The sequence below is a fragment of the Tamandua tetradactyla genome, chromosome 10, assembly GCF_023851605.1.
Source record: "Tamandua tetradactyla isolate mTamTet1 chromosome 10, mTamTet1.pri, whole genome shotgun sequence".
NCBI classification, from domain to species: Eukaryota; Metazoa; Chordata; class Mammalia; order Pilosa; family Myrmecophagidae; genus Tamandua; species Tamandua tetradactyla.
The window spans coordinates 102,606,656-102,628,002 of record NC_135336.1 but is presented as its reverse complement, the minus strand read 5'-3'; the positions used below and the strand labels follow the sequence as shown (position 1 = coordinate 102,628,002).

The following is a 21,347-nucleotide window of genomic DNA, read 5'->3' as shown; positions in this document are numbered from 1 at the left end:
CTTAAACAAAACCTAAGCTAGAGGTCCAGAAAAAGCTGAACTGAATGTCAAAGAACAGAGAGACAACAAATTCATCCAGCAAGAAAACCCTAGGTAAAAGAAGTGAAAACAATCTTCAGAATAAACTAATTAAGGTAATTAAATGCCTAGACTCCAGCAAAAAATAACAAATCAAACTAGGAAAATCGAAGATATGGCCCAGTCAAAGGAACAAACCAACAATTCAAATGAGATACAGGAGCTGAAACATTTAAATCAGAATATACAAACAGACATGGAAAACCTCATCAAAAATCAAATCAATGAATTAAGGGAGGATATAAAGAAGGCAAGAAATGAACAAAAAGAAGACAGTGAAAGTCTGAAAAAACAAATCACAGAATTTATGGGAATGAAAGGTACGGTAGAAGAGATGAAAAAACAATTGGAAAAATACAATGGTAGATTTCGAGAGGCAGAACATAGGATTAGTGAACTGGAGGACGGAGCATCTGAAATCTGACAAGAAAAAGAAAATATAGGGAAAAAATGGAAACATATAAGCAGGGACTCAGGGAATTGAAGGACAATATGAAGCGCATGAATATACGTGTTGTGGGTGTCCCAGAAGGAGAAGAGAAGGGAAAAGGAGGAGAAAAACTAATGGAGGAAATTATCACTGAAAACTTCCCAACTCTTATGAAAGACTTAAAATTACAGATCCAAGAAGTGCAGTGTACCCAAACAGAATAGATCCAAATAGATGTATTCCAAGACATTTACTAATCAGAATGTCGGAGGTCAAAGAGAAAGAGAGAATCTTGAAAGCAGCAAGAGAAAAGCAATCCATCACATACAAGAGAAGCCCAATAAGACTAGGTGTAGATTTCTCAACAGAAACCATGGAGGCAAGAAGACAGTAGGATGATACATTTAAATTATTAAAAGAGAAAAACTGCCAACCATAATTCTATATCCAGCAAAATTGTCCTTGAAAATAAGGGAGAAATTAAAACATTTTCAGACAAAAAATCACTGAGAGAATTTGTGACCAAGAGACCAGCTCTGCAACAAATACTGAAGGGAGCACTAGAGACAGGTACGAACACAGAAGAGAGAGGTATAAAGAAGAGTGTAGAAAGGAAGACCGTGAGTAAAGGTAAAAAGAAGGAAAATTAGAAGGAAATATAAAAGCCAAAAGGCAAAATGGTAGAGGAGGGTACTGCCTGGGCAGTAATAACATTGATGTTGATGGATTAAGCTTCCCAATTGGGGGACATGGACTGGCAGAATGGATTACGTAATGGGACCCATCTATATGCTGTCTCTACTCAAAGGACATGAGGGCAAGGACACAAATGGACATTTGCACATCAGGGTTTATAGCAGCATTATTTACAATTACCAAGAGATGGAAACAGCCAAAATGTTCATACAGACTAAAACTGTGGCATATATACATAAGATGAAATATTATGCAGCTGTAAGACAGAATAAAGTTATCAAGTATGTAACAACATGTATGGACCTTAAGGACATTATGCTCAGTGGGATTAGCCGGAAACAAAAGGACAAATACCATATGGTCTCACTGATATGAACTGACATTAGTGAATAAACTTGAAGAATTTCTTTGGTAACAGAGACCATCAGGAGCTAGAAATAGGGTAAGATATTGGTTAATTGGAGCTGAAGGGATACAGATTGTGCAACAGGACTGAATGTAAAAACTCAGAAATGGACAGCACAATACTACCTAACTGTAATACAATTATGTTAAAACACTGAATGAAGCTGAATGTGAGAATGATAGGGGAGGGGGGTTGGGGGCACAAATGAAATCAGAAAGAAAGAAATAAAGATTGAGATGGTATAATCTAGGATTGCCTGGAGTGTATAGTGACAGTGACTAAATGTACAAATTTAAAAAATGTTTTTGCATGAGGAAGAACAGAGGAATGTCATTGCTGCAGGGTGCTGAAAATAGATGGTAATTAATATTTTAAAATTTCAACTTATGTGTGAGCCTAAAGCAAAAAATGTTTATTTGGTACAAAATTTATATTTTGACTAGTGTATTTCCTAATATAACTTGTGTAGATAGCTTGGTTGAACAACATAAGTATATGAACCTTGGGTAGGACAGGAGATTTTTTTGGTTTGTCCAGAGTGATGCCCCGATGAATCCCAGAGTGATTTGATCAGTGAGTGGAAAAGTATTTGCAAAGTCCCTTTTGGGAAATGGTGAGAACGGGGGAAAATTCAACTTCCCCAAGTTGAATTCTTGATATTCTCACAAGCAGTGTGGACAACCAAAGCTATAGGCTGAGCCCCCAGTCTTGGGGTTTGTTCATATGAAACTTAACCCCACAGGGGATAAGTCAAGTCTACTTAAAATTAAGCCTAAGAGTCACCCCCAAGAGAACCTCTTTTGTTGCTCAGAAGTGGCCTCTCTCTCCAGCCAACACAGCAAGTAGACTCACCACCCTCCCCCTGTCTACGTGGGACAGGACTCCCAGGAGTATGGACCTTCCTGGCAACGTGGGACAGAAATCCAAGAATGAGCTGAGACCCAGGTCAGTCCCTCATCAAGGGACTGAGAACACCCTCTCGACCAAAACGGGGAAGAGTGAAATGAGACAAAGTGTCAATGGCTGAGAGATTCCAAACACAGTCGAGAAGTTATCCTGGAGGTTATTCTTATGCATTAAGTAGATATCACCTTGTTATCCAAGAGGAAATGGAGAGGCTGGAGGGAACTGCCTGAAAATGTAGACCTGGCTCCAGCAGCCATGTTTCTTGATGATGATTGTATAATGGTGTAGCTTTCACAGTGTGACTATGTGATTATGAAGACCTTGTGTCTTATGCTCCTTTTATCTACCTTGTCAACAGATGAATAGAACATATGGAATAAAAATAAATAATAGGGGGAACAAATGTTAAAATAAATTTAGTTTGAAATGCTAGTGATCAATGAAAGGGAGGAGTAAGGGGGATGGTGTGTATGGTTTTCTTTTTCTGTTTTCGTTTTACTTTTCTGAATTGATGCAAATGTTCTAAGAAATGATCATGATGATGAATATGCAACTATGTGATGATATTGTGAATTACTGATTATATATGTAGAATGGAATGATCACATATTAAGAATGTTTGGGTTTCTTTCCTGTAATTTTTTAAAAACTTAATAAAAAAATTAAAAAAAAAAATGCATGGCATGAGAAATCCCAGAAGCTAAGACTTAGCATCAAGGAATTGAAAAAACCTCTAGAATGAGCTGAGATCCAGCATCAAGGGACTGAGAAAAAAACCTTCTCGACCAAAAGGGGGAAGAGTGAATTGAGACAGAGCGTCATTGGCTGAGAGATTCCAAACAGAGTCAAGAGGTTATCCTGGAGGTTATTCTTACGCATTAAGTAGATACCACCTTGTTATTCAAGATGTAATGGAGAGGCTGGAGGGAACTGCCTGAAAATGCAGAGCTGTGTTCCAGTAGCCATGTTTCTTGATGATGATTGTATAATGTTATAGCTTTCACAATGTGGCTGTGTGATTGTGAAAACCTTGTGTCTGATGCTCCTTTTATCTACCTTGTCAACAGATGAGAAGAACATATGGAATAAAACTAAATAATAGGGGGAACAAATGTTAAAATAAATTTAGTTTGAAATGCTAGTGATCAATGAAAGGGAGGGGTAAGGGGTATGGTATGTAAAAAAATTTTTTTTTGTATTCGTTTTATTCTTCTGTTGTCTTTCTATTTCTTTTTCTGAATTGATGCAAATGTTCTAAAAAATGATCATGATGATGAATATGCAACTATGTAATGATATTGTGAATTACTGATTATATATGTAGAACGGAATGAACATATACTAAGAATGTTTGTGTTTCTTTCCTGTAATTGTTTTTTTTTAATTAATAAAAAATTTAAAAAAAAAAGTCTTACACCCAATTGATGGGCCTTAAATATTTCATATTTGTGTATATCTTACAAGGTACAAACGTATTTCCCTTTCTTGGAAATTGATTCCTTGAAAAATCATTCTGCCCCCAGTAATGAAACTAATTAATGTTGAATGCCTCTCCTAAAGCAATGTTTACTACTATAGTGCATAAAAAGAATGTTGTCAAAATTATGCAGAAAACTATTTTTTTTAAGAATTTTCTTCTCAAAAAAGGTGGAGAAAATCGTGTCAAAATTGAGTTAACAAAAATATTGAGAATTAAAATTATTACGCATGCATCTGGTTTATTTGATGTATCTTTATATTTATAATAGTTATGTCCTAAAAATATGTTATCAGGTACTGAAATATTTTATTATATTTTCTTGAAATAAAATAGGAAGGTTTGTGAAAATACAATTTTGAAAACAGCAAATGTACTTCAAGGAAATAAAATTGGAGTTCTATGCTTTTCAATCTCTCTAGATTACTTTCATATTCATTGTCTAAAACTTTTCTTTTCTCATTTTCTTTTCTTAAAATTGAAAATATGCTAGAATCATTTGTTGAAGAACAAAGAATCAAAATCCTAACAGACATTTCAATTTATAGGCAGTTCAAATCAGTAAGTAGAAATGATGATTTTGTAAAATACTGTTAACATTAATACTAACATTATATTATTCATCATTATTAGTTGTTTTTAATATTATATTGTTTTATAAGAAATAAAATAACCCCAAATTTGCAAAAAAAAAAAAAAAGGATGGGATGCACGGAGTATACAAAGCAAATAATCAAGAAGTATTGGGAAAGTCCCTTGAGAGATGGGAGAAAAAGTATGGAACTATTAAAACTTTAGCACTGGGTAAACCCCAGATACTATGCCAAACATTAAGAACACCCAAATCAACAGACCAAGCCCTTGATCTTGGGGCTTGCTCTTTTTAACCTTATCTACATAGGAGAGAAGCTTAGCCTACCTATAGGTATGTGTAAGAACCACCTCCGGAGGACCTCATTTGTTGCTCAGATACAGCTTCTCTCTCTAAGCCCAACTCTGCAAGTGAAATCATTACCCTTCCCACTACATGGGACATGATGTCATCCAGGGATAAAAGTCTTCCTGGTGGCATGGGAGAAGTCTCACAGGACGGAGTGTGGCCCTTGCACTATGGGATCAAGAATGCCATCCAGGCACAAAAGGCAAAAAGAAGTGTAACAAATAAGTTATCAGTGGCTGAGTAGTTCAAATACAGTCAACAGGCTACTCTGGAGGTCACTCTTACGCATGCTTCAGTTAGATACTCCTACCTATCAAAACTTGCCAAACCCCAACCAAAACCGTTCCTGCCAATCCTAAAGAATATCCAGGGCATTATATAAGATTCTACATAGTTCCCATGTATGACGGTAACTTTTCAAAACCTACAACCTCCAGATCAGTCCCTGAACCAGTTAAGTCCTAAAATGCAGAGAGACCTGCCTTTCCAGAGTATCAACTAGTTCCATCCTCCTATCCCATATTTTCGACAGCATCTTCCATCATGAAAAAGTTAGAATGTGCATACCCCAAATACCCCTAAAGAGTGGGAGAAGGATCAAAGATGATGATGGAATTATACAGAGAGGTTTAACAAATGAGTATGAGTCCTGAATCATTAAACTGATATTTCTTTTAGCCTCCAGTACCTTAGAGCAGGTAGAAATAAAACCTAAACTTGTGGAACTGTAACCCACACTCTGAAATCTATTCTATGACTAATTGTTGCAATGTACTTTGAAATTTATTGCTTTTATGTATAGATGTTATTTAAAGAGAAGAAATACAGCAGAGAAGATAGGATTTAACAAATGAATATGACAGCTGAATCATTACACTGATATTTCTGTTGGTCTCCAGTGTAATGGAGCAGCTAGAAGAAAATATGAAAAAACGCGGAACTGTAACCCATACCAAACATGAAAATCTGTTCTATAAGTATTTGCTAAAATGCATTTAGAAATGGATTGTTTTTTCACTTATATGTAATGTTTCACAATTTAAGAAAACATAAAACAAAATTTGTTAGCTAGGAAATTTGTGTGAATGTGGTTATTTGTGAAATTTTTAAAACAGAATCATTTTTAAGACAAAACATTAAATAAAAGAAAACATTAAAAAAAATTTATGGGACGCAGCAAAGGCAATGTTAAGAGGGGCATTTACTGCCTTAAATCCTATATTAAAAAAGAAGAGTAGGGGCAGTGCACTGGCGGCTCAGAGTCAGTATTCTCCCCTGCTGTGCTGGAAAGCCAGGTTTGATTCCCGGAGCCTGTCCATGCCAAAAAATAAGAAGACAGGGTGATGCAAGGGTAGCTCAGTGGTAGAATTCTCGCCTGTAATACTGTAGAGCTGGGTTCAATTCTCAGAGCCTGCATATGCCAAAAATAATAATAATAATAATAATAATAATAAGCAAGCAAAAATTGCAGAATTAACTATTTAGTCGGAAGAACTAGAGAAAGAACAGTAAAAAAAGGCACAAACCAAACAAAAGGAAATAAATAATGAGGATTAGAGCAGAACTAAATTAAACTGAGAACAAGAAAATCAACATAACCAGGAGTTGATTTTTTGAGAAAATCACTAAAATAAAATCGATGGGCACTTAGCTAGGATGACCAAAAAAAAGAAAAAGAGAGGATGCAAATAAATAAATTAGAAATGGAAGATGAGATATAACCACTGACCATGGAGAAATAAAGGAGGTAATGAGAGAATTCCATAAGCAACTATATGCTGAAAAACTAGACAATGTAGATGAAATGGAAAACTTCCTAGAAAATTATGAACAACCAACACTAACTTGAGAAGAAATAGAGAACACTTCAATAAATCAATCACAAGTAAAGAGATTGGATTAATCATCAAACAGCTCCCAAAAAAGAAAACTTCAGGACCAGACAGCTTCACATGTGAATTCTACCAAGCATTCAAGAAATAATTAGTACCTGTCCTGTTCAAACTCTTCAAAAAAATGAAGAGGAGGGAAAGCTAGCTAACTCATTCTACAAAGCCAACAAAATCACCTTAATACCATAGCCAGACAAAGACACTACAAGAAAAGAAAATTACAAACCAACCTCTCTAATGAATATACATGTAAAAATCCTCAACAAAATACATGCAAAATGAATCCAGCAGCATATTAAAAGAATTATACACCATAACCAAGTGAGATTTCTTCTAGTTACACAAGAATGGTTCAAGATAAGAAAATCAATTAATGTAATACACCATATAAACAAATCAAAGAAGAAAAAACACATCACCTCGACTGACACAGAAAAGGCATTTGACAAAATTTAACATCCTTACTTGATGAAAATACATCAAAGGACGGGAATACAAGGGAACTTCCTCAAAATGATAAAGGGAATATATGAAAAACCCATAGTTAACATCATATTCAATGGGGAAAGCTTTCCTTTAAGATCAGGAACAAGACAAGGATGCCCACTGTCACTACTGTTATTCAACATTGTGTGGGAAGTTCTACCATGATCAATTTTAGAACATCTGCTTCACTCCAGAAAAAGAAATAAAAAGAAAAAAAAAGAACTCATATATTCCCATACCCTATACCTCTTCCTCGCATTTACCCAACAATATTTCAGTCTACCCAATTGTGCTGCTTTGAAAGGATGTATGTCCCCTAGAAAAGCCCTGTTTTAATCTAAATCCCACTTCATAAAGGCAGAATAAATCCTATTCAATACTGTATGTTTGAAACTGGAATCAGATCATCTCCCTGGAGATGTGATTTAATCAAGAGTGGCTGTTAAGCTGGATTAGGTGACAACACGTCTCCACCCATTTGGGAGGATCTCCGTAAGTTTCTGGAGTCCTATAAAAGAGGAAACATTTTGGAGAATGAAAGAGATTCAGAGAGAGCAGAGCAGAATGACATAGCCACGAGAAGCAGAATCCACCTGCCAGCAACCTTTGGAGATGAAGAAGGAAAATGCCTCCCAGGGAGCTTCATGAAACAGGAAGCCAGGAGAAGAAGCTAGCAGATGATGCCATGTTCACCATGTGCCCTTCCAGCTGAGAGAGAAGCCCTGACTGCGTCCGCCATGTGCCTTCTCACTTGAGAGGGAAACCCTGAACTTCATTGGCCTTCTTGAATCAAGGTATCTTTCCCTGGATGCCTGTGATTGGACATATCTTTAGACTTGTTTTAACTGGGACATTTTCTTGGCCTTAGAACTGTAAATTAGAAACTTATTAAATTCCCCTTAAGAAAAAACATTCTGTTTCTGGTATATTATTCCAAACAGAATCGAGAAGTGATCCTGGAGGTTACTGTTATGCATTAAGTAGATATCACGTTGTTATTCAAGATGTAGTGGAGAGGCTGGAGGGAACTGCCTGAAAATGTAGAGCTGCGTTACAGTAGCCATGTTTCTTGATGATGTTTGAATAATGATAAAGCTTTCACAATGTGACTGTGTGATTGTGAAAACCTTGTGTCTGATGCTCCTTTTATCTACCATGTCAACAGACGAGTAGAACGTATGGAATAAAAATAAATAATAGGGGGAACAAATGTTAAAATAAATTTAGTTTGAAATGCTAGTGATAAATGAAACAAGAGGTAAGGAGTATGGTATATATAATCTTTTTTTTCCCTGTTATTATTTCTTTTTCTGAATTGATGCCAATATTCTAAGAAATGATGAATATGCAACTATGTGATATTGAGAATTACTGATTATATATGTAGGACGGGATGATATGTTAATGTTTTTGCTTGTTCTTAATTTTTTTAATTAATAAATAAATAAATTTTTAAAAAAATTAAAAAAATAGACAAATGGGATTCCTCAACATTAAACACTTTTGTGCATCAAAGAACTATGTCAGGAAAATAAAACATAGCCTATGCAATGGGAAACAGTATTTGGAAACCACATATCAGAGAAGGGCTTAGTATCCAAAATAGATAAGGAGATTCTTCAACTCAACCACAAAAAGACAACCCAATAAAAAAAATGGGCAAGAGACATGAACAAACACTTCTCAGAAGAGGAAATACAAATGCCTAAAATTCTCAGGAAAAGACGTTCAATTTCACTGGCTATTAGGGAAATGCAAGTGAAAACCACAATGAGGTATCATCCAATACCCACAAGAATGGCCATTATAAAAAAAAAAACAAACAGAAAATGACAAGTGCTGGAGAGGATGTGGAGTAAGAGTTATACTTATCCACTGTTGGTGGGAATGTAAAATGATACAACTGTACTGGAAGGCAGTTCGGCGTTTCCTTAGGAAGTTAAGTATAGGATTGCCATATGAACCAACAATCCCATAATTAGGTATATATTCAGAGGAACTGAAGGTGTGGACAGAAACAGACATTTTCATACCAATGTTTATAGCAGAATTATTTACGACTGCCAAGAAATGGAAACAGCCCAAGCGTCCATCAACGGACAAATGTCTAGTAAGTTGTGATATACACACACGATGGGGTATAACGTAGTGTAAGACAGAACAGAGTCATGAAGCATGTAACAATGTGGAGTGAAATTAACCAGAAACAAACGAACAAATACTGTATGGTCTCTCTAATATGAACTAACACTAATGAGTGAGCTTTGGGAATTGAAGTTAGGAACACAGGTTATAAGGAGATAGAAATAGCGTAGAGACTATGCAATTGGTGCCAAAGAAATAGAGATTGTGCAACAGACTGTAAAAATTCAGAAATTGATAGCACAATACTACCTGATTGTAGCACAATAATATAAAGTAAGCTGAATGTATACTTGACGGAAAAGGGCTTGGGGGCACATATGAAACCAGAAGGAAAGATAAAGGATACTAAGACTGAAACAGTGTAATTTAGGAATGTCTATAGTGGACAATGATGGTGATTATATGTACAAATAAAAAAACTTTTTTGTAAGAGGCAGAACAAATGAATATTAACATTCCAGGGTGCCGAAAATAGATGGTATAAAGGAAAAAGCACAATCAATGCAAACTAGGGCCTATAGTCAACAGTAATATTGTAATATACCCACTGAATGTAAGTAAGGCATTACATCAAAACTAAATGTCAACAGATGGTGCATGGGAGAGGGGTATGGATTCTTTGAGGAAGAAAAGGAAATGTTTTCACACAGATTATGGTGGTGAAGGCATATCTATATACTTAGGTTGGATTGTATGATATGTGAACAAAACCGTTTAAAAATGAACAGAGAGAAAGAAGTGTTAGAGAAAATGAGGAGAAAGAGATGTAGTTATTCACTATCAGTAGGGAACCTGAGAGGTGCAACACCTTGGAAGGCAGTGTTGGTTCCACAGGAGGCTAGGGGTGGGGCTGCCATATGATCCTGAAACTCTATTGCTCAGTATATACCTGGAGGAACTGAGTACGGGGACCAAACTGACATTTGCACACTGGTGTTTATGGTGTCAGTGTTCAGAATCTGCAATGGATAGAGGTGGCCTAGGGCTACTGGATTTTAATAGCCAAAAGAATGAAAGAGGACCCCTACCTTACACCCTATTCAAAAATCAATTCAAAATGGACCAAAGACCTATGTGTAAGAGCCAGTACCTATATTTGGTTTAGTCATCCAAAGGTAGGTTTGGACTTATTTGTTTTAATAACAATGTAGGGAAATATCTTAAAACAAATACAGGGAAATATCTTCAAGGTCTTGTAATAGGAGGTAGCTTCTTAAACTTTACACCTAAAGCACAAGCTGTGAAAGAAAAAACAGACAAATGGAAACTCCATATGATCAAGAGCTTCTGTGCCTCAAAGGACTTTGTAAACACGAGGAGGCAGACAACTCAATGGGTGAAAACATTTGGAAACCACGTATTAGATAAAGGCTTGATATCTTGTGTACATAAAGAAACCATACAGCTCACCAACATAAGAACTAACAACCAAATTATAAAATGGGCAGAGGAAATGAGTAGGCAATTTCTGAAGAACAAATACAGATGGCACATGAAGCACATTAAGAACTGTTCATATTCACTAGCTATAAGGGAAATGGCAAATTAACACTACAATGGGATATCATCTCACACCTATAAGAATGCCTGCCACTGGGCGGGCCACGGTGGCTCAGCAGGCAGGAATGCTTGCCTGTGATGCCAGAGGACCCGAGTTCAATTCCCGGTGCCTGCCCACGTTAAAAAAAAAAAGAATGCTTGCTATTAAACAAATAAGAAAACAATAAATGCAGAAACACTGGAACACTTATTCACTGTTGGTAGGAATGTAAATGGTTCAGCTGCTGTGAAAATCAGTTTTGTGACTCCTCAGAAAACTAAATATTGAGTTGCCCTATGACCTGACAATACTAATACCCAGTATATACCCAGGAGAGTTGAAGCAGTGACATGAAAAATTGGAAACAATCTAAGTGACCCTCAACAGACAAATGGATAAACAAAATGTGGTATATACATACAATGGAACATTATATAGCATTTAAAGACAAAATGATGTCCTGAAACATATGACAAAATGTAGATGAACTTTAGGGCCATAATGCTGAGTGAAACAAGCCAGACACAAAAGGACAGATACTGTATGATTCCATTATCATGATGCCAATAGCCGCCAGTGTTCTGGAACAGCTAGAAGGAAAAATCTGAGTTGAGGGCATGGCAGCCCATGACAACCTAGGAATTGTTCTCTAGCTGCTTCTTGAAATGTGCTTTGAAAATTATTGCTTTTTTTCTTTCTTTATGTGTGTGTGTGTGTGTGTATATATATATATATATGTGTCATATTTTACAACTGAAAAATAGTTAAAAAAAAAATATATATATATATATATATATATATATATATATATAGGCAGATGATGAGACCACAAAGGGAGCAGCAACCGGGGGTGCCCAGAGTGGCTGCGATGGACGCAAGATGGCAATGGCGACCTGAACGCTGATGAGTCTGCAGTGCCCTCGGCCAGTCTCTCAGCTGGCATGAGTAGGTGGCGGGCCCATCCTGAGGCATGGAGGGACCCCTAGAGGCATAGCAGCCACCAGTCGGGCAAGTGCACATGGCTCTTCGTAGCAGTGGAAGAAGGGCAGGGTGGGAGTGTGCTGGCAGCATCTGACCGTGGATACCAGCTTTGCTCACCAACTGCTTATTTAGTTGAGTGAAAATCCAAAGGGAGGTAACTGTAAGCTGTGCTATTGACAATGCAACCATGGGAGTTAATGACCTTCAAAGATATATAAAGCTGTAGACTTCACCCAGGAAGAGTGGACATTGCTAGACACAACTCAGAGAAAGCTGTTCTGAGAAGTGATGCTAGAGAATATCAATCATCTGATCTCAGTGGGTATCTTTTTTCCTACAAGCAGTATGTCAGGTCTACAAATCAGGTGCGCTTTCCCAGTTGGCACAAGGAAAGGAACTGTGGAGAGAAGGAACAGAATTTCTCCAAAATTAGAGTCCAGGCAGGACAACTGCATGTAAAAAGCAAGAAATGATATTCATGCAACTTACCTACCAGAAGGATAATTCTGACATCATATCATTGATATCTCACACTCAAAAACATTTCTTTCAATGTAATTATTTGCAAGAAGATTCCACTCTTAGATCCACTATGACTCAACATGCACTAATAATACCCAAGAGACAGAAACCATAATTAAGCAAATACCTTGGTGAAGTCCTCACTGACCAGTCGTGTTTTAGTCAACCTAAGCAGACTCACACTAGAAGTAAATCATACAAATGCCACCAAAGTACTAAAGACTTTATTAACGGCTTTGGCGATAAACCATTTGAATGCTTTCTATGTGGAGAAAGTTTCATTAAATTTTTTTTACCTTAGACAGCATGAGAGAACTCACACTGGACAGAAACCCTATGAATGTAATCTATTAGGAAAAGCTTTCAGTCATCTTCTAAACTTCGATGACATGAGAGAACTCACACTGGAGAGAAACCCTATAAATGCCATAATGTGGGAAAGCCTTCATTCATTGTTCTGCCCTCAGACAACAAGACAGTGCATACACTGGGGAGAAATGCCACGAATAGCCATCTATGTCAGAAAGCCCACAGACAGTATTCTAGTCTTAGACAGCATGAGATAAAACTCACACTGGAGCGAAACCCTATGAACGTCATACTTGTGGGAAAACATTCAGTCAACACTCTTATATTAGCATGAGAGAACACAAACTGGAGAGAAACCCTTCAATTGCCATCTATATGGGTAAGCCTTCATTCATTGTTCTACCCTTAGAAAACAAGCAAATTCACACTGGAGTTAAGCCCCATGAATATCAGCTATATGGAAAAACCTTCAGTCAATATTCTCATCTTAGACAACATGAGATAACTCACACTGGAGTGAAACCCCATGAATTTCATACATACGAGAAAGTCTTAATATATTGTTCTGACCTCAGAGTATGTGAGAAGGCTCACACTTGAATTTCTGCCCTCAGGCAACTGAGGTAATGCAGAGGGGACAAAAGTCATAATAATGTCATCTATATGGGATATATTAGAAGCCTATGAATGTCATTAATGTGGGGAAGCCTTCAGCCAGTATTCTCACCTTGGATGGGCTTTAAGAGCTCAAACTACACATTTTGAATACGGAAGAGATTTTGGTCTTACCTTTAACCTTTAAACACACCAGAGAACTCATATACTGAAGAAACAGTTTCTGACCAATATGTTAGTGCCTTTTAGTCACCAGTACTATTTCAGTTAACATAAGGACATTTATACAGGCGAGAATCCATATGAATGTCATCTATGTCAGAAAGCCCTTATTAGTTAGTTGGGTGATTTATCTATGTGAATCTATTAGAAATGGAAAGTCCTTGTCTACCACTCTGATAAGCCAGAAAATTGACCTATGAGGAATTCTATGTATATAATTTGGGAGTTATCTTAATTTTAATTTATCTATGAAATAAAATTAGTGGACTTCATAGAAATGGATAACTAGGTCTGTAATAATTATTTAATAATCAAAGAGGTAAGATTCCAAAACCTATAGGATAGGGCCCATAGGTAATGCCATTATGAAGGTCCAAAATCCAAACCCAGTCCTTGAACTTAATCCAAACCCAGTTCTTAAACTGTGTACTATTCGGTGAAAGACTAGCCTTGGTGCACTAAAGAATACTCAATTTAGGAATAGCTATGGAAACATGAAATGAGAGGGAAGAAGGAAAAGTAGCAAAAGCATGAAAGAGAGGGAGAAATCTTTATTAGCAGGATGAACCCCCTTGGGAGAGATCCAGAAAATTCATCATGGAGAATGTACTCAATGGGAAATCGTTTATTCAGAAATTTTGTTGGCTGTGGCCACAAGTTACTGTGCCTCTGTAACGAACAGTGTTTTAGGGGATTGGGCAAATTATTGGACATTTGGTGGTTACAGAGATCAGCAGTGGAAATATCATAAGTTTGGGGATAGGAGAATGTCAAGTCTGTGATTTGGGAGTCTTCTAGCATAAATCAGTATGCTCTGTCATTGCCTGTAATGGACATTTTTTGGGTGAGTGATTAAAAATTTGAAGGGTAAAAATTTGCTTTGTTTCTGATCTTAGAGGGAACAATATTCCATCTAAGCAACAATATTTATTAGTAGCTGAGAGGGTCCAGTACGCAGTAGTTCACTCAGTCAAGTGGGTGTCCACATAGTTCCCATTTTCCCTCACTACCGGTCCATTAAGGAGTTTTGTTCCAAACCCACTGAAATAATTATTTAGTAATCAAAGAGGTAAGATTCCAAAACCTAGAGGATAGGGCCCATAGGCAATGCCATTATGAAGGTCCAGATATGGAAATCCAAACCCAGTCCTTGAACTTAATTTTGGAAAAGTTATCTAGAGCATGCATGTATGAAAAATTTTCAGCTAATTTCATAATTTAAAAAGACTACTGAATGCTTTCCTACTAAAATTGGGGACACTGGAAGTATTTCTGTTCTCAGCACTATACCTTATGCTTTATGAATTACCAAAAGACTGAATGCTTTAATATAAATACACATATCAAAGTTACTCGAATTCTGAACATTAAAACAGTATATTAAATACCATTTAACTATCAAAACTGTGTTCTCAAAATATCAAGTAAAAAGTTATTACAAATAACAACTCTGCTACAGTAGTGAGCTATATTAATAAATATTTTCATATTTTTTATTTGAGTATTACTGTAACTGCCCATATATATAACTTTTTGTATATATAGACATAATGGTGGGCTTCCACAGTGTAATAAGTCAAAGAGTAGGAAAAAACTTGGAAGAAAAGCAAACTTTTTGTTTGCAGATGACATGTTTGTATACATGCAAACCACTATTAAATTTGCAAAATAAAATTAGAGATTATTAAATATGTATATAATTTTTTTATTTTTTTCCTTCCCTGCTTTAATTTTAAATTGTTTATGAAACATATAGTACAAACAGGAATGATTACGTAGACTTTTTTTTTAATATGCCTATGGATAAACTAAAATATTCATTTAAGATGGTTAAAATTTGCATGTTAATTGTAAAAATATTTCTATCTACAGCAATGCAGATATTTGTAAGAACTTTCTACCTGATATTTTGAGAACATTCACAATTTTGACAGCTGATCAAATAGTATCTAAGTTAGTTTATAATTAGAATTTAAGAACTTTGCTATCTGAATATGTAGATTTTTTCTGTTGCCTTCAATTGGTTTATGAAACTTACTGCACAAACACAGGTTTTACAATGATTATACAGATACTTTATTTAAATACACCTATGTTTAAGCTAACTAAGATATCCATTGGTGGTGGTTCTAAGTGTACCGTTTGTTTCCTTAAAAAAAAAAAAAATTAACAACAACAAAAAAATTCAACAATACCCCATACAGGTACTGTTTAAAAAGTGGAAAAAGGGGTCAGACTTCGAGTAGAGACATGAACGAAGCTGATCTGGATAGGAGTAAGGTAAATCAGAATACAGGGTAAAGGATGGTATCATCCATAATTTAAAACATCAACTTCTGTGTGAAACCAAAGGGGGAAGTGTTTATTTGGGGCAAAATTTATATTTTGGGTAGTGTTATTTCCTAATTTAACTTGTATGGTTAGTTTAATTGAACACCATAAGTACACGGAATCTTGAACAGGGCATGAGATTCCATTGGTTTGTCCAGGTTAGTGTGATGGACAATATATCCATCCCAATATATGCAATAAACCCCAGAGTAATTTAGGCAGTAAATAAAGACATATTTGCAAGGTCCCCTTGAGGGACTGGAAAGAAAGGAAGAGATACTCAACTTCCCCATTTGGAGAATTTCTGTTACTGTTGCAATCAGTGGAGACAATCAAATCAACAGACCAAGCCCTCAATCTTGGGATTCGCCCCTATGAAATACATTCCTGCAAAGTATAGGCTAAGCCTACTTAAAATTAGGCCTAAGAGTCACCCCCAGAGAACATCTTCTGTTGCTCAGATGTGGCCTCTCTCTCTACGCCACCTCAGCAGGTAAGCTCACTGCCCTCCCTACTATGTGAGATATGACTCCCAAGGGTGTAAATCTCCCTAGCAATGTGGGACACATATCCCGGCATGAGCTGGGACCTGGCATTAAGGGATTGAGAAAGCCTTCTTGACCAAAAGGGGCTAGTGAGAAAAATGAGACAAAAAAAAGTTTCAGTGGCTAAGAGATTTCAAACAGAGTTGAGAGGTTATCCTAGAGGTTATTCTTATGCATTATATAGACACCCCTTTTTAGTTTATGGTGTATTAGAGTGGCTGGAGGGAAATACCTGAAACTGCTGAGCTGTGTTTCAGCAGTCTTGATTCTTAAAGACAATTGTTTAGATATAACTTTACAATGTGACTGTGGGGTTGTGAAAACCTTCTGTCTGTTGCTCCTTTTATCCAGGGTATGGATGGACGAGTAAAAAAACATATGGATAAAAAATATAAATAATGGGGAGACAAAGGGTAAAATAAATTGAGTAGATAGAAAAACTAGTGTCAGTGAAAGGGAGGCATAAGAGGAATGGTATGTGTGAGTTTTTCTTTTTATTTCTTTTTCCAGAGTGATGCAAATGTTCTAAAAATAATCATGGTGATGAATATATAACTATGTGACGGTACTGTGAGTCACTGATTATACACCATGTATGGAATATATGTGTGTGAAGATTTATCAATAAAATATCAGGGAGAAGAAAATAGAATGTATGCTATAGAGGAGGAAAGATAGTGAGAATAAGTCAGTGAACCATTTACCTTTGATCAAATTGTTTGACTTCTCTGTTTTGTCATCCTCTGAATCCAAATCTGTTCCAGAGACATGCTCTGAGAAACACTGAGACCCAGAAATAGGCTTGTACTTCATATTCCCTGAAATTAAATTAGTGTCCATTGTGGGACATCTTCCATCTTCTCTGTCTTGTTCGTCAGGTTCAGAGTCCTCTGAATCACTCAAGATCTTTGCTTTTTTAAAGAAAGTAGCATCCTTGCTAGATGTATCATATTCCCTACCATCACACTTTCCTGGTTCAGAATCTGCTTCCTCCCCTTCCTCCAAGTTGTCTTCCGTCTTAAGTTTCTGTCCAGATGTGGACGGGCAAGCAGTTCTGCTGTGTCTGTTATCTGAATCATGACTTTTGTCTTCTTCAGAAGATTCTATTTTAATAAATTTTGTTTTAGAAGTTGCTGGAGTACAAGACTTAAAACCATTACCATGCCAATTTTTCCGGGCTACCCTCAAATTACTTTCTGATTCTGAATCCCCATTTTCAGATTCACTGACAGTTGTCAGGGCAGCATGAGAAGTGAATACTGGTGGTTGTTGATTTTGGTCTTTTTGCTCCTCTTCTTCAATTTCTGACTTTAAGCTCTGTTCATCTTCAGAATTATATAATAATTTTTTTCTAGCTGCAGCAGAAGCATCACGGTATGGCAGTTTCCGGCCAGAACAGATACTTTCAGAGCTAGAATTCTCTTCTACATCACTCATTAGCTTTATCTTATTGGCAGCAACAGCAGCACACTTCCGTGGGACTTTACGGTTATTTCCAACTCTGGCTTTTACAACTTCACCAGTCTCCAATGAATTGTTATCTGAGTCACTTAAATAAACTCTTTTTCGTGTAGCCTTTCTGCGGCATCCATTTTCTAAAGAGACAGGACCTAGAAGTAACAATAAGATTAGAAAGATCTTAATGTTTCAACATTTCCAAAAGCCTTTATATTTCAGTAATGATTATTTTTTTAATGTAAAAATCCATTTCTTATCTAACCCTAAAAAGCCTAAATGATATTTAATTATATGCAGACACATTAAAACAATAATGCATTCAGTGTTTAAATCTGGGTTCTCTTGATAGGAAGTCCTCCAAAGTACCACTGCATCTCTTACCAGTTTTTCGCTGAGCAGCTCTAGTTCTGGTCACCCTGAGATTACTGCTCCTGCACAGCCCACTACGTAATGAGGATTCACAAGCTCTTGAACTCTCTTTACTTTCCTCTGAACTATCTGAAGCTGAAGATGACGAAGAGGTAGCTGAGGAATCTTCCATTTCACTTTCTGAGGAAAATAGAGCAATAATAGTTAATTACCTATATTATCGTATCTTACACCCATATAGTTATTTTTTATTTCCATAACACAATGTACTAAAAAGGGAGTCTTAAAATACTTAAGAGCATACAATAAAAACTATTATAAAGAACTGCTGATAAAATTTCAGTATTACAAAGTAAATAATCAGCATTCCGAATCAATTCTGTTACCTTACTTCTCAAAATAATATTAATTCTGGACTAGATTTAGAAAATACAGTTAATATATTTTAAAAACAAACCTTGACTTCAAAATTAAACTAATTAGACCCACTATTATTTCTATTATGTCAAACAGCCATTTCCTGTAGAAAAAAATCATTTAATGACCAGCATTTCAATCGACCTGCTATTGGGTCTTTTTCTAGTTCTTCTTAACAGGAGAGTTGTTCCACAAATACATAAGGCTCAAGAAAGGCCATTTATGCATGCTCCAAAAAAAAAAAAAAAAAAAAAAAAAAAAAAAACCAGAGAGAGAGGAGAAAGAGAGAAATGAGATAGAAGAAATAATTTAGTCAGTATTTGGTAATTTTTCCCACTATTCTACTTAATGAGAGCATGCCCCAGTATGAACAGAAGATAGGAACACACATTTCTGTTCCTTCATCCACATTCAGTTCTTATATGCCTCTCGCAGAATGAAAATTTCACCATACTGAATGGGCATATATTGTTAAAAGACACAATCTGCTCCATAAATAAAACAAACTGTCAAAAAAAAAAAACTGGTTGTGCTGAATCACACTGAACACCAAAATGTGTCTCTTCCTATGACATGGCTCTCCTGGATGCCCATTTCCAATGTTCCTACTTTACTGTACTCCATCTTGATTCTTTTGTCCCCTCATCTGTACGTCACCACCAAATTGATTATTCATCCTGAAATGGTCCATTATGTGACTCCCTTACCAAACAAAGGGACCCAAATTAAGAAATCCCAACTCTTCTACAAGCCTTGCCTGTCACTAAAATGTGGCTGCATTCTAATGATCAATTCTATCATTTTTACCATATCCCCAAAACTGTTAACAGTTTTTTCACAGGAACAATGAAAAAACTTTCATGCTTTTTCTTATATTGCTACCCTGTTTATAAAGGGTCATCCCATAATACCTATCCAAATCCTCTCCATTCTTTAATTCCAATTTTTTTATTCTACCTTATTATGATCAGATATGTTATCTGATAGGTAGATGCATTTAATGCTATAAATAATTTCTTAAGATGTATAATTTTAATTTTGCACATATTAGCTTGGTTGTCTGATCTTCTCCACAGCGTTTTATCACTGCTAACTTCTATTCCAAAATTATATTTGCTATTACAAAAATAACAATGAAATAATGGAATGATATAACAATAAATATCATCACAAGTCACCCAAATCACTCAGATCAATACTGTAGAACACAACAAATAAAACAGCCTCATCTATAGATGCTAACAATGGCAGATCACGGAAACAGCATTATCAGTAAAAATTTAGTAAGATGCTGGCTTTGAACTTTTATGTCAGTTTTCTTTGTTGTTGTTGTTGTAATAAGTTTTCTTTTAAGTTAAAGCAAAGAGAATTTCAAATTTTGCACACAAAGAGTGATGACTATTTGTATCACATTATTTAAAATTTGGATTCAAATTTGCATAATGTGGCTATATCATTTGCGAAATCACACTACTTATAACTACTTATCAAACATATTCTAACTATTCCATTGCTTTTGTGTCTTCCATTGTACTGTAAGCTTCCCTGAGAGTCAAGACCATGGTTTTAATTATGCTTTTCTCTGAACCCACAGTGTTAATAAACTAGTTGAATAACAATCTTCTGCTTCTCACCAGATAATGTAGAAACGTTTGTTAGAGGTATAGGTCTGTTTCTTCTCATTCTTTCTGTCGATCCAGCTGAATCTGAAGAATCACCAGAAGTAATGCCTGAAGAGAAGCTAGCACCTGCCTTGTGGCTTGCAGAATATGCTGCCCTACTTGAGGTAGACTGAGTAGGAGAACCTTCCAATTCAGGCATTACTTTTATCTGAGATTTTAACCGATTCTGCTTGATAGTTCTGGACAAAAATATGAACAAAGGAAACAACAATTAATAAAGCATAAAGGTAACTGATTCACAAAGAATGACTAAATAAAAGTGTAAAATTCTCAATCTGAGTACAATTTTAAGATCAAGATACTAAAATATTGTTAACATCTTATTATTAATTATTAATTACACTAAATACTCCCTTAACTCTGACATGGTTTTATTTTAATTTCGAACACTGAACAAAAGCTACAAGTAACAGGGCTACAGAAAAACATACTGAATAACGTAGGTTCTTTGGATTAAATGCTAAGAGGAGCCAACATTTATATAATACACACCCCTATTTGGAAACATTTTCTCCAGTCTTCTATTTTTCTGTTCTTAAAGCGAGTATAAAATTAAGAGCAGAACCAACAAAACCTCAGCAGAGAGGAAAGGCAAAAAAAGAGACTAGGACAAAAATTTTTTTTTTCTAAGAGCAAACAGTTGACACCTAAGTACCAGATCAACCTGGTTGGCCCCTGATACTTCCCCTCACATCAATCAATGCTTATGGAGAAGGAGAGCAGAAGTTTAAAGCAAGACAGTCCTTGGTTTTAACTTAAAACTAGGCAATACTCATTTTAAGGTATCTTACTTTCCTTTAAAACAAAAAGATAAGATGGTCTTTTAAAGGATCAATATATTCAAACTTAGAGATAACAATTCTTTAAAGCAGGGAGGGGTGGACTTATCTGGAAAAGCCA

At 35.9% G+C, this 21,347-nt stretch overlaps 1 protein-coding gene across 5 annotated transcripts in view; it reads right to left on the bottom strand.

Moving 5' to 3' along the window:
• BRWD1 (bromodomain and WD repeat domain containing 1) overlaps positions 1–21,347 on the bottom strand; it is a 241,510-nt gene that overhangs the window by 22,741 nt on the left and 197,422 nt on the right. For all 5 annotated transcript variants that reach the window (XM_077119066.1, XM_077119067.1, XM_077119062.1 and 2 more), the window contains 3 exons: positions 20,400–20,626; positions 18,361–18,528; positions 17,226–18,131 (listed from right to left, as the gene is read on the bottom strand). In XM_077119066.1, coding sequence (XP_076975181.1) covers positions 17,226–18,131; positions 18,361–18,528; positions 20,400–20,626 — 1,301 coding nt within the window. The remainder of the gene's footprint in view (positions 1–17,225; positions 18,132–18,360; positions 18,529–20,399; positions 20,627–21,347) is intronic.